This window comes from Sapajus apella, unplaced genomic scaffold (assembly GCF_009761245.1).
Source record: "Sapajus apella isolate SASKATOON/1434 unplaced genomic scaffold, GSC_monkey_1.0 scaffold28, whole genome shotgun sequence".
Lineage (NCBI taxonomy): Eukaryota > Metazoa > Chordata > Mammalia > Primates > Cebidae > Sapajus > Sapajus apella.
The window spans coordinates 24,590,116-24,602,446 of NW_022436968.1; the positions used below are offsets into that span (position 1 = coordinate 24,590,116).

The window sequence follows — 12,331 nt, forward strand, 5'->3', positions numbered from 1 at the left end:
TCTTAGTCAAGTTTTCTGCTGTCTGAAACAGGACACATTTGTATTTAATATACTCATGTAAGGAGAAGTAACTCAAATTCAGGTCTGATGACTTCCAGCCTTACACTCAGATGGTAAATAACACTATTGGAATAAATGAAACAACTACTTAGAAGTAGGTTCTGGTAAAAACATGTCCAGGTGACCCGCAGAAGTCCTGACTGTGCCAGGGAAGAGTCAGAAAATTGTGTTCTACTCCTCCACTTTACTGTCAAAGTTTCTACTCTGTAACCTCCAAAAGCTATGTTCTGGCTTCACCAAAACTATCCTCATCAAGGGTATCAATTACTTCCTTTGTCACAAAATCCAATGAATACCTTTTTGGCTCTTATCTTAACCTCTCCACAGGACTTGACACTTGTTGACTAGTTTCTTTTTTAAAAAACCATCATTCCTTCTAGGATTTCACATTCCAAATTTTCCCCTTCCTATCTGCGTCTCTCAACAATGTTGGCCTTAGGCTAACCATCTTCTGCTTGCCCTCTATATGAAGATAGTATTAAGGGTATTTCCATAGGCTTTCTTCTCTCTGGATGAGATCCATTCCCATGGCTTCAGTTACAGTTTGCTGGCGATGACACCACTGAACATCTACCTACCCTCCAAACCCATCAACTATCACATACCCATCTGGATGACTCACAAAAGCCTCATTTTCAACAGGTCAAAATCTGTATGCATCACATTCAACTTTATACCTGGATCCTTCTGTTTTCTAACTCATGAAATAACACAACCAACCATCAGGTCAGAACATAAGTGGTTTCTGTCACTGCCCTAATACACGCCATTCTCATCTCTCCTCTGGCTACTGAGACACCTTCCTGAATGGTTTTCAAATCTTCCTGTTCCCCTCCCCCTGGTCTGCGCTTGGGCTCGACCTCACCGATTTTGGTACTGTTACATCTTACATTAATTTAACTTGCACAAAGGAAGCTCCACACAAGGTCCCATTGTGTGTTTTCATTGTGTTGCATCAGCTGGAGTCACATTCACTCCACTGCTTATAGATTACTGTACGCTAAGATGGCAGGTCATATAGCTCTTCCATACCTGATGTACCTAATTAATAGGGAGCTTGAAGTGTCACAGAGAAGTGAACAAGTTGCCATTTTGCTCACTCCAGCTCATCCCTGGTGAACTAGGCAGTGCTTGATATCATCCAGCCAGGTCAAAAAGCAGAGGAAAGAACTATGTACTGTGAATGGGACTGAGACACAGTCATAAGTCATCTGCTCTTCCACAATCATCAGTTATCAGACATCCTCACCAATGAATGCATCTTGCCTTGGTGATTTGATTCTAGTGGTTAAAACCATGCGTTGCGTCCCCCCAACCCCAAAAATGATCTCAAATATAAGCCATCAACAGCCATTTGAGAGTTAGCAATTACAATCCTGGAGATAATAGAGTCTTAGGCCACATCTCCTCCCATACTGCTGTTTCCTCTAAGCCTTCAGTGCTTTTAGTCAGCATCTTTTCTAAGTCACAGAAATCAGTAAATATCAGAATACATAAAACAGAGAATGGTCTGAGAAGAGAAATGGACTGTTATCTGCTAAATGGCTGGTGAGCTTCAAGATGGAGAGGTAGGAGTGAGGACTGTCAATTCAAACAAGAGCACACACCACTCAAAGTAAACATTCTCATAAAGCACTAAATATCTCTGAAGTCCAGCTTGGAATTTTCAGGAAAGAACAGAGACCACAGTAGCTGCATTCCTCAGATCTACATACCCATTTCCTTCTCCCCCTACCAAACACATACACTTAGCAAAGGCTGTGCATTGAGTATGAGACAAAGACTGAAGAAACAAGAACTAGCTCAGCAAATAAAGGAAAAAAGGCAAAAGAAACCCTTTACACTTACTCCACCCTAAAGCAACTACTAATTATGTTATGCTTTGATCTTTTCAGCCATGCTCACTCACATATACTACTGTCAATATCTTTGGGGAAAAAAAAGAAAAACATGTAAGCATTAAACATTTAAGGACCTTTCACAAACCAAATGACAGCAGGTTTTTATTAACATATCTTACAATGTTGATTATTCCTAGTTTTGTAATTTCTGTTAACTATAAAGATCAATTTAGCTTCTACAGTAATGTACTGTATTTAAATGATCATTCATACAAGATATCACACCAGTACATTTTTTTTGAATAATATACACACATCACTCTAACTTGGACCTGTTATTTTTAAAAGTGGGTTTATAAATGGGACTTATAAAAGTTATGGGGGAAAAATTAAAGTTCTAGTTTAGCAGCATGCATGTAGGTATTCAAGTACAATTTTCAACCAAGTGCTTTTTTAAAATTTACTGGTGACTAATTCACCAATATCAAAATAAACACTATCAAATACCCAAATTTTAAAGTTAAGGCTAATATTTTCACTTCACATCCATATGCACAACCATAAAACATTCCATTTTAAATAAGTAGTAATCAAAGTCTGAATACATTATACCATGTATATATAGCATCAGAGTTTCAAACTGTAGAATTATTCAAGTTCATGAATCCTGTAACAGTATTTTCTAGAGATGTAAATTAGCATTTTGCTCTTCAACCACACTTACAAATGGTCTGGTATTCATAATGATCAATGCAAAAAGTATGACAGGCTGAACTTATGATACAGTATTTAAAAAAGTAGCAATGTGTTGGAAAGGACAGCTATTTAGTCAAACAGAATCATTTGAGTCTTACAGAAAGTTATCTTAATATTTGGGAAATGTATATAAAAATAGCAAGCTATTTCCATGTATTTTATTGTAGAACTATAGGTAATTTTTTGACTTTTTGAATACATTTAAATATGTACTGTTCTGCTTTCCATATTTTAATGCAAGGCCATTATTTAATGTCCATTTTTATACTCTTGTAATGTCATGTCATTACAAAAATTTTTTAGAACACGGATCTGACATTATTTTTATACTTTACCATTAGATTTGTTTAGTTTATTTTTACATGTAAAAATGTAATTTTATATAACAAGCCATGGAAGTCCAAAGTACCAGGGATTGCTTGATAGCACTATATATGAAATAATCATTCAATTACTGAATCATTTAGGGAAAAAAAAAAATCTTTGTTGCAATATGTCACATGCTTTTCAGTAATCTTCCTTCTCAGAGTGGGTTTTAGCTCAATCATTCCCATTTTTACTAATTTTAAAAACCTGCAAACATAAATTGCTTTTCACAGCAGTTTCTAAGAAGAATGCAGAAGCATGGCCCATTCATCAGGGTCATCGCCACTGTGCCCTTTTTTTTTCCTTTTAGGAAACCAAGCAGAAATAGCAGTGATTACACTGCACAAATACAATATAGCGGAACCTCTTGAGCTGAAAGGAAGTTCCAAAACTTATGGTTCATTTCTGGGGCAGTCTGAGCATTTCTAATATGATCACATAAACAGAGTTTTGTTTGATAATAAAAGGTGGGCATGCATGGAATCAACATCTGCCAGGTGTATATTCTTAAACCTTTTGATTTTATAGTAAAATTTGTTATTACCTCTAGCAATTCATCCAACTGAAATGGCAAATTTTGATTTTTAAGGACCCCCCCAACCACACATATGCCCCCCAAAATATACTGTATTATATTAACAGCAGCTATCTACTTATTTTACAGCTATTTCAATTATTTACCTGGGGAGAAGATTTATGAAATTCCTGAGAATGAATTAAGTTTTCAGCAAAGCCTTAAACTTTTAACAGACTCCTCACAATAGGAAAAAATTTTAAAGTTCTACTATTAGACCAACTTTTACTATACAATATTTCACATAAATCATGTTTTACATTTTTTTCTAATTACATACAGCAAAATTCTCAAATCAACACAAGAATGGCAGAGGAAAAAAGATGCGTTATGCTTAGCAGATGCAAATTAAAACACACAGAAAGAAGCAGTAAAATGTCAAATAAATCACACCCACTCTAAGTATCAATGAATAGCTGATATGCATTGTTGGGAGAATCATTTCTGAGTGATTTTGTGAACAAGTTGTGCTTATTAATTGTGCACTGAAAAAAAAATGACCACTAAAGAATAATTTAACTTATTAATGTTCTCCAGATATTAAAAAAAAATCATTATACCATTAACGTGATTACCAAGCACCTAATTTTGGGAAGGCTTCATAATGTATGTTTTCTTTTTCTCCCTCAGCAAAAGCGTTAATCTCCCAAATTAAGTTAAAGCTTATCGTTGAAAAATAAAGTTGTAATGAAATGATGATACAATGCATTGCTGAGGTGGAGAGTCACAGCGCATTGTAATGTGGACCCCATCTTTTATTGATGTGATCAAAAGTATGAGAAATCCACTGCTGCTCAAGAACTTTGTATCTTTCCTTACAAATGTAGAGAGGTTTGCCTCGCCTAGAATAAAAAGAAAAAAAAAAGTATTAGTACCCTACAAGGAAGATTTCACATGAATTTTTTTCTTTCTTTCTTTTTTTTCTTGAGACAGTCTCTCGCAGTGGGGTTATCTCGGCTCACTGCAACCACCACCTCCTGGGTTCAAGCGATTCTCCTGCCTCAGCCTCCTGAGTAGCTGAGATTATAGGTGCCCACCACCACACCTGCCTACTTTTTGTATTTTTAGTAGAGACAGGTTTCACCATATTGGCCAGCCTAGTCTTGAACTCCTGACCTCAAGTGATCCTCCCACCTTGGCCTCCCAAAATGTTGGGATTACAGGTGTGAGCCAACACACCCAGCCACATTTCTTTTTTCACTAGATTCTTCTTTTTTGAGACAGTCTTTCTCTGTTGCCCACGCTGGTGTGCAATGGCACGATCACAGCTCACTGCAGTCTCCACAGGCCGGGCTCAAGCCATCCTTCCACCTCCTCCCGAGTTGCTGGGACCACAGGTGTATGCCAACACACTTGGCTTATTTATTTTTATTTTTCTGTAGAGATGAGGTCTCACTATGTCGCCTTGGCTGCTCTCAAACTCCTGGGCTCAAGCAATCCTCCCGCCTCAGTCTCTCAAAGTGCTGAGATTACAGGTGTGAGTTGTGCTTGACCAATAGATTCTTTATGGCAAAAACCTCACATGGTAATTTGGTTTATTTCATGTTTCCTCAACATATTGATAGGGACAATATCTCAAAAGCTAGAATAGCTCTAAATTAATGACTGTCAGAATTTCTTAATATTAAAAAAATTATAATTACAAAGCCAGGAATAGTATATTGTTTTTTACTGACCAAATTTCAATAAAAACACTTGGATATATCCATGCACATCTAACCTAAGATCCCGGTCTTCCTCTCCATGAGCATCCAAGTACACGGAACCCCAGAGGCAGAAGCGGTGACCTCGAATGATGATAATTACCGATGCATTGATCAAAAGGAAAATACCTGTTCCTGCACCACAGTTCTGAGAATGCTAAAAAATTTAAAATATGTTATTGAACTTCATAATCAAACAGGTTTTATAATAAAATCAAGAATATCTTAATTAAATGCCTTCTAAATAATACAGTGATTTAAAAATATTTAGGAAGATTTCATCTCAGTTAAACTAATAACTCCATTCGTAACACTTTATTATTAATACATTGGAAGGAATTTGGGCAAGGAATATCTAGAGTAAAGCAGTTAAGAGCCAACCTAATAGAGTCTAGTATCTCCAACAGCACAGATGACTTTTGTTTCATAGCACATTCCAAAGTATATGCCATTAAAGGACAGGAGGTGAAAGGAGAACTAGAACTGTACTTAAGGAAGGATTTACTCACTTAAAGCCTCAGAGACGTTCTTTTTTTTTACCCTTCTACTAGATTAAAAAACATACACAATGCCTATATGTATTATATACTTAATTCAAAGAGTAGTTAAATATGAAGAGTGGCTTGACCATATTTTCCTTGTGATATGAGATCTATGTTTTCATAAATTTTATATTATCTACTATTGCTTACCAACACACATTCACAGTAACTTTGTTGCTTGCAGCAAGATCCCTTCAGGCATACAAAAGTACCACAAACAAGGCAAACAGCAGGATCTTTAGGAACCTTGGTGCAGACACTACATGTTTTTCTGTGGTAGTACTGAAAAATGGTGTTATAATTCTCGGGCAACTGCAGTAGGTGTGGTAATTTCCATTTTGACTCTTGGATAAGCAAGGCCTAAAACATTATCCAAAAATATTCATTAGTCTTAGTATTTAAGTCACTAACACAATACATATTTTTAAAGGTATTTTTATAGAAAGAAAAACCTGCCTCCAAAAATATGGTTTATTTTCTTTATTAACATTCCTCTCACTTCTATTTTATACATGACTAAAACAGTCGTTCAACAGTTACCATTATCTATTTTAATGTATTATAGTTTCCAATTACAATATGATTTAATTTTTTAGATTAAGCACCCTAAAACATTTAAACTTGTTATTACTTTAAAAGAAAAACAGCATCTCTAAGCATGCAGGGAAAATGCATCTCATTGTATTTGACTTTAAACATGCATATTTTAAACATGATCCTGCCCCACCACTGGGGCATACATATTATACAGTTAGGCCAACCAGATTTTCTCTCCCATGAATCTGAACCTTGAGCACACAAATGGAAGGAAGGAAAGTGGTTGAAGCATAGTTATCTGGTGGCAGCACTTCAGAGAAAACAGAACAGAGATCTTTGTGGTTTCTCTTCTTCCCAAGGGATGACAGTTAAGTTCTTCAATTCTGCACGTTACCAAGTATGCTTCCAATAAATCTTGTAGGTTTTTTTTTTTTGGTCAGTTTGCTTTGATTTTCCTTATTTTAAATCAGAACTGGATTTTGTTGTTTCGAAACAAATAATCTTAACTGATATAAAAATTCAGAAGGAGTAATTCACAGACAATTGTTCAAGGGTGGTGGTGTTCGACTATTCAGCTCCTGTCACCATTTACCATGCTAGGTCTCTCTATACAGATTTAAAACTCCTGGGAAAGAGAATCTGGCTGCCACAGGGTCAGCATCAGGGTTAGGAACACAAGAGTGGAGCAGGAACGCAAGTGGGGATGCAGGTCAAATGGCAGTGCACTTACATAACTGGCAAAAATTCTGCACTAGCATAAATTAATAAATAAATGTCTACTACACTGCCCCTAAAACAAATAATTATCACCTAACTATATAAAAAGATTAAATATTTTAAAACAATAAATTATTATTTTCCATCAGCATACATAACAATAATAATTTATCTAAAATGTAGGCTTGATTTTAACCTGTGGCTCATATGAAGACAAAAAAACTTTGAGTGTGCTTATCACTTTTTTTTTCCCTGCCCTGGTTCTACAATTATACCCATCAGTTAGTCCGTGTCATTCTGCATAGGTTTGCAGACATCAAAGTATGATGTCAAATTATTGCTATGTTCTGTGAATAAAGAAATTACTGGACAGGAAGATATTTGTATATGTAATATGCAAAGTTTAATTAGTTCTTGAATTTCCCTTTCCTTTATATTCCTATTTTTTTTCTCAAATGTCTCTTACATTAGTTGATTTTCAAGATTTGCAATCAGAAATCTAGATTTTCATCACCAAAATATTTTCTGACTTCCCTTAATCCTTAATTTACCCACTAAAAAGATACCAGGATTACCTCCCCAAAATACTACTTTCATGACATTATCCAATTTTTCAAAAACTGTAGCTCTAGATATAGAAGAAATTCTGAGCCTCCAATCATGGCCTACACAGCCACTCACTGTTCTCTCCATTCTACTCATCTTCAATACAAACCCTTTAACTAGCTGAGCCAGTAGCACTGGGCCAACAAATTTTAAAGTTGAAGACATTACCTTTTAGATCTGCTAGTCTAATTTGTTTTAAAAATAAAAGCCAGTTCTTCAAACAAAAACATTCCTTGTCTACTTTAAATTCCTTTTAGAACTCCTTTTAGACCAAGTCTAATGCTATGATTAAGATATTCAATAAAAATCAGCTGACCCCAAACAAACTAAAAGTACTAATACCTTATCTTTGTTCGCTGAAATATTTCTGCCTTTATACTCATAAATACAATTTACATAAGTAAACCATTTTTTCAGTTTAATCAAGTTTAATAATTGCTGTCAAAACAGACGACCTGAAATTTAAGTCTTCATTATTCTTTTACCTATTAGCATATCATCACCATGGCAAGTTAGTACAAATCTTTTAACATACCTTTCCTTGTTCTGCATGTCTTTCAGTAAACGATTTTATCTCAAAACACCATTGAGTTATAATATCAAACGCTGGAACTGGCCAATCCAGACAGGAGGCACTGATGAATGGATGTTCTGTTTGGTAAAACGTTGGCAGAAGTCCCAGGCAGCTGGCAAGAACCGAAAATTCTTCTTCTTCCTTTTAGACATCAAAGAGGAAATTCTCAAAATATTTCATCAGGAACATTTCCTATTACATATATTTTAATGGTCATTCTCATCAATTACTTTGACAATAAGAAAACTTTCTTAACTGAGTCAACTGAAAAAAAAAAAAAAAGTGAAGGGAATAGGATAAACAAAGAAGAGAAAAAAAGGTTCCTAGCTGTTATAGCTAAATGTCCCCAAAATACATCTCTTTGAAATATAACTCCTCAATGTTATATCATCTGCTTCTTTTATAGATTTATTTTTTAAATAGAGTTGTTACATATCTCATGATTCTATAGAAGGTACCTACTCTATGAAAGCAAATGTTAATTTGGGACAAAGAGAAAGTTATTCCTGGTTTAAAATGCATAGGCTGTCAGTGTGGATAAGGAACAATAGTAAAAACATGAAATTCACAACTGACTACTAAATAATGTGCCTAGACTTTGAATGAGTGTGAAACAAAATCTGTTTTAAAAGTAGGGGTGGAGTTTAAAAAAAAAAATGAGAGATCTAGAAGCCAGGCAATCTGCTCTACTTGCTAATAAAAGAACCAGAGAAACATCGGTGACCAAGAACTCATATCCTAAAAGCTGATTTTCAAAGAAGTTTATTAGTTTATAAGCACAGAAATATATTCCTCAGTGCCTCTTTATTTAACCAAAAGACCACACAGGAAGCTAATGTGTCTACCCCCTCTTGTCCACAGAATCAATTCCTATTATCCTCCAAATTCCAGCTTACTAGGGAAGCATTCCCTGACACCATTTAATGAAACCTCAGACCACTCAGGTCCATTCAAATTAATCCTTCCCTACCTTGTAAACACTTCTATTCTTGCATTTATGTTTCCTATTAAGTACTTTAAAAATAAATTTGCCTTCTCCATAAGATTGTGAGTTCTCTGGAAGTAGGAACTCTGTCCTCCTAATGCTTGGCCCATAGCAGACATTCAACAAACGTTTGCAAAACTAATTATGCACATTAAGTACAAAATTCTAAAATATGCTACAAAGAAGAAATGAAGATGAAAAAGCAAAATTATATGCAGGCTGAGAAACATGTTAATTTTTAAATCTCTAGAAATAAAGTTATAAATCTTCCATTTACATAGCTTAATAAAGAAGGCATTTTTTAAAAACTTCACCGAGCTATAAATTCACATACCATAACATTCAACCATTTTATGTATCGTTTAATGAATTCTGGTAAATGTATAGTCATGCAACCACCACCACAATACAGTTTTAGAACAATTCCATCACCCCCTAAAATTTGCTCATGTTCCTTTGTAGTCAATCCTGGTCTCTACTCTGGACCCAAGAAGCCAGTGATCTGATTTCTACCATTGTAGTTTTGGCTTTTTAAAAAACTTCATGGAAATAAAATCACACAGGATGTAGCCTTTTATACCTGGCCTCTTTCACTTAGCGTAATATTTTGAGATTCATTCATGTTGTACCACATTTTGTTCATTCATTCACCTGTTGATGGCTGTTTCCAGGTTTTGACTATGAATTAGGCTATTTTGAGCATTCATTTAGAAGTCAAAATGTAGACATATGTTTTCATTTCTTCTGGTTGATACTTAGCAGAACTGCTGGGTTGTACAGTAAACATATGCTTAATATTTTTAAATAAACTGCCAAACTTTTTCCAAATTGCCTATTCCATTTCGAAGTCTTATTCACTATCAGTAATGAATAACACTTCTATGACTTGAATCCTTGACAACACTTGGTATTATCACTTGTGAATTAATTAGTACTTCTCTAATGAACAAGAATGTTGAGTATCTTTTCATCTACTTGTTCGCCATTCATATATATTCTCTTAAGAAGTATCTTTTCAAGCGTTTTGCCCACTTTCATGTTGGGTGTTTGTTTTCTTAAATTTGAGTTAAAATTTTTGAGACATTCTGGATACAAGTTTTTTTTCACACAGCTAAAAAAAGTTTTAGATATAATTCACATAACATAAATGTTACTCTTTTAATGTATACAATTCAGTGGTTTTCAGTATATTAATGCAATTGTGCAACCATTCCCAGTATCTAATTCCAAAATATTTTCATTCCCCCTATTGTAAATCGAATTATTTTCTTAATTTTAGATTGCTCATTGCTAGTATATAGAAATACAATGAAATTTTTGTACATCTATCTTGTATCCTATAACCTTGCTGAACTTATTTATTAGCTCTAATAGGTTTCTTTGAAGATTCCTTATGGTGTTCCAGAGGTAAGATCATTTTATTTGCAAACAGAGACTGTTTTACCTCTTCCTTTCCAATCTTGATGTCTTTTTTTTTCTTGCCTATCTGCTTTGCTAGAAAATCTGGTACAATACTGAATAGAAGTGGTGAGATCAGGCATCCTTGTCTTATTCCTTATCTTGTTCCAGTCTTTCACTATTAAGTTTGATGTTAGCTGAGAATATTTTATATCTCCTTTATCAGGCTGAGAAAATTCCCTTCTATTCCTAGCTTTAAGAGTGTTTTTTTATCATGAAAGCATATTAAATTTTGTTAAATGCTTTTCTTTGACAAATGAAATTATATGGTTCCCCCCTCATTTATTCAATTAATATGGTAAATTAAATTAATTGATTTTTGTTGTCAAGCCTATTGGTCATACCCATGTTCAATGCAGCATTAGTTACAACAGCAAAGATATCAATCAACCTAAATGTCCATTGATGGATGAGTGAATATAGAAACAGCCTCCTATATTCATGGGTTTCATATCCATGTATTCAACCAGCCATACATCAAAAATATTTTTTAAAAAACAAAAATAACAATAAAATACAAATAAGCAATACAATACAACAACTATTTATACAGCATCTATATTATATTAGGTATTATAAATAATCTAGAATAGAGATGATTTAAAATATACTGGAGGGTGTGCATATGTTATAAGCAAATACTACACTATTTTATGTAAGGGACTTGAACATCTGAGGATTTTGGTATCTGTGGGGCTTCCTGGAACAAATGCCTTACAGGTAGCAATGGATGACTCTATACATAGAAAATATTATTCAACCTAAGAAAAGAAGGAAAGGCTGTCATTTGCCACAACATAAATGAACCTGAAGGACATTATGTTAAACGAAATAAGCTAGTCACAGGGAGACAAATACTGCATGATCTTATACTGGAATCTTAAAAAGTAGAAGCAGAGTTGAACGGTGGTTGCCAGGGTCTGGGAGAAACGCAGAAATGTTGGCCAAAGGGTAAAAACTCCATTATAAGATGAATAAGTTCTGCAGAGGTAATATACAGCATGGTGACTATATTTAATAATGCTGTATTGTATACTTGAAATTTGCTAACAGAGTAGATCTTAAATGCTCTCATCAGAAAAGAGACAACTACGTGAGATGATGGATATGTTAATGCGCCCAATTATGGTACTCAATGCAATGCATACATGTTATCAAAACATTACACATTGTATACTATAAATATATATAATTTTTATTTGTTCTCAATATTTATTGTAACTCAAATATTTATTATACCTCAATAAGTCTAAGAGAAAAATACCCATTTGATTACAGTATATTATCCTTTCTATTGCTAATATTTTGTGAAGGCTTTTGCTTCTATGTTCATGAGACACATGGGTTTGTAGTTTTTTCATGATGACTGGTTCAACTATCAAAATAAAACTGGCCTCACAAACTTCAGTTCAGAAGTGTTCCTTCTTCACTTTCTGAAATGCGTTCAAGAGTATTGGTACAACTTTAATGTGTCACAGAGTTCACCACAATGTTACCTTTGTTGGCATAAAGTTCTTAATGTTTCTTTCTGGAAGCATAACAATTATGTAGGTTTGATAACTAAATCAATTTTCTTACGTGATATACATATATTCAGATTTTCTATTTCTTC

The 12,331-nt window shown here is 34.3% G+C and overlaps 1 protein-coding gene across 9 annotated transcripts in view; it reads right to left on the reverse strand.

Moving 5' to 3' along the window:
• Positions 1–2,036: 2,036 nt before the first annotated feature.
• UBR3 (ubiquitin protein ligase E3 component n-recognin 3) overlaps positions 2,037–12,331 on the reverse strand; it is a 257,591-nt gene continuing 247,296 nt past the window's right edge. For 8 of the 9 annotated variants that reach the window (XM_032293018.1, XM_032293016.1, XM_032293021.1 and 5 more), the window contains 4 exons: positions 8,238–8,417; positions 5,993–6,202; positions 5,318–5,457; positions 2,041–4,439 (listed from right to left, as the gene is read on the reverse strand). In XM_032293018.1, coding sequence (XP_032148909.1) covers positions 4,322–4,439; positions 5,318–5,457; positions 5,993–6,202; positions 8,238–8,417 — 648 coding nt within the window. In that variant the 3' untranslated portion in view covers positions 2,041–4,321. Of the gene's footprint in view, positions 4,440–5,317; positions 5,458–5,992; positions 6,203–8,237; positions 8,418–12,331 lie in introns of all 9 variants that reach the window. The other variant, XM_032293027.1, reaches the window with a different exon arrangement.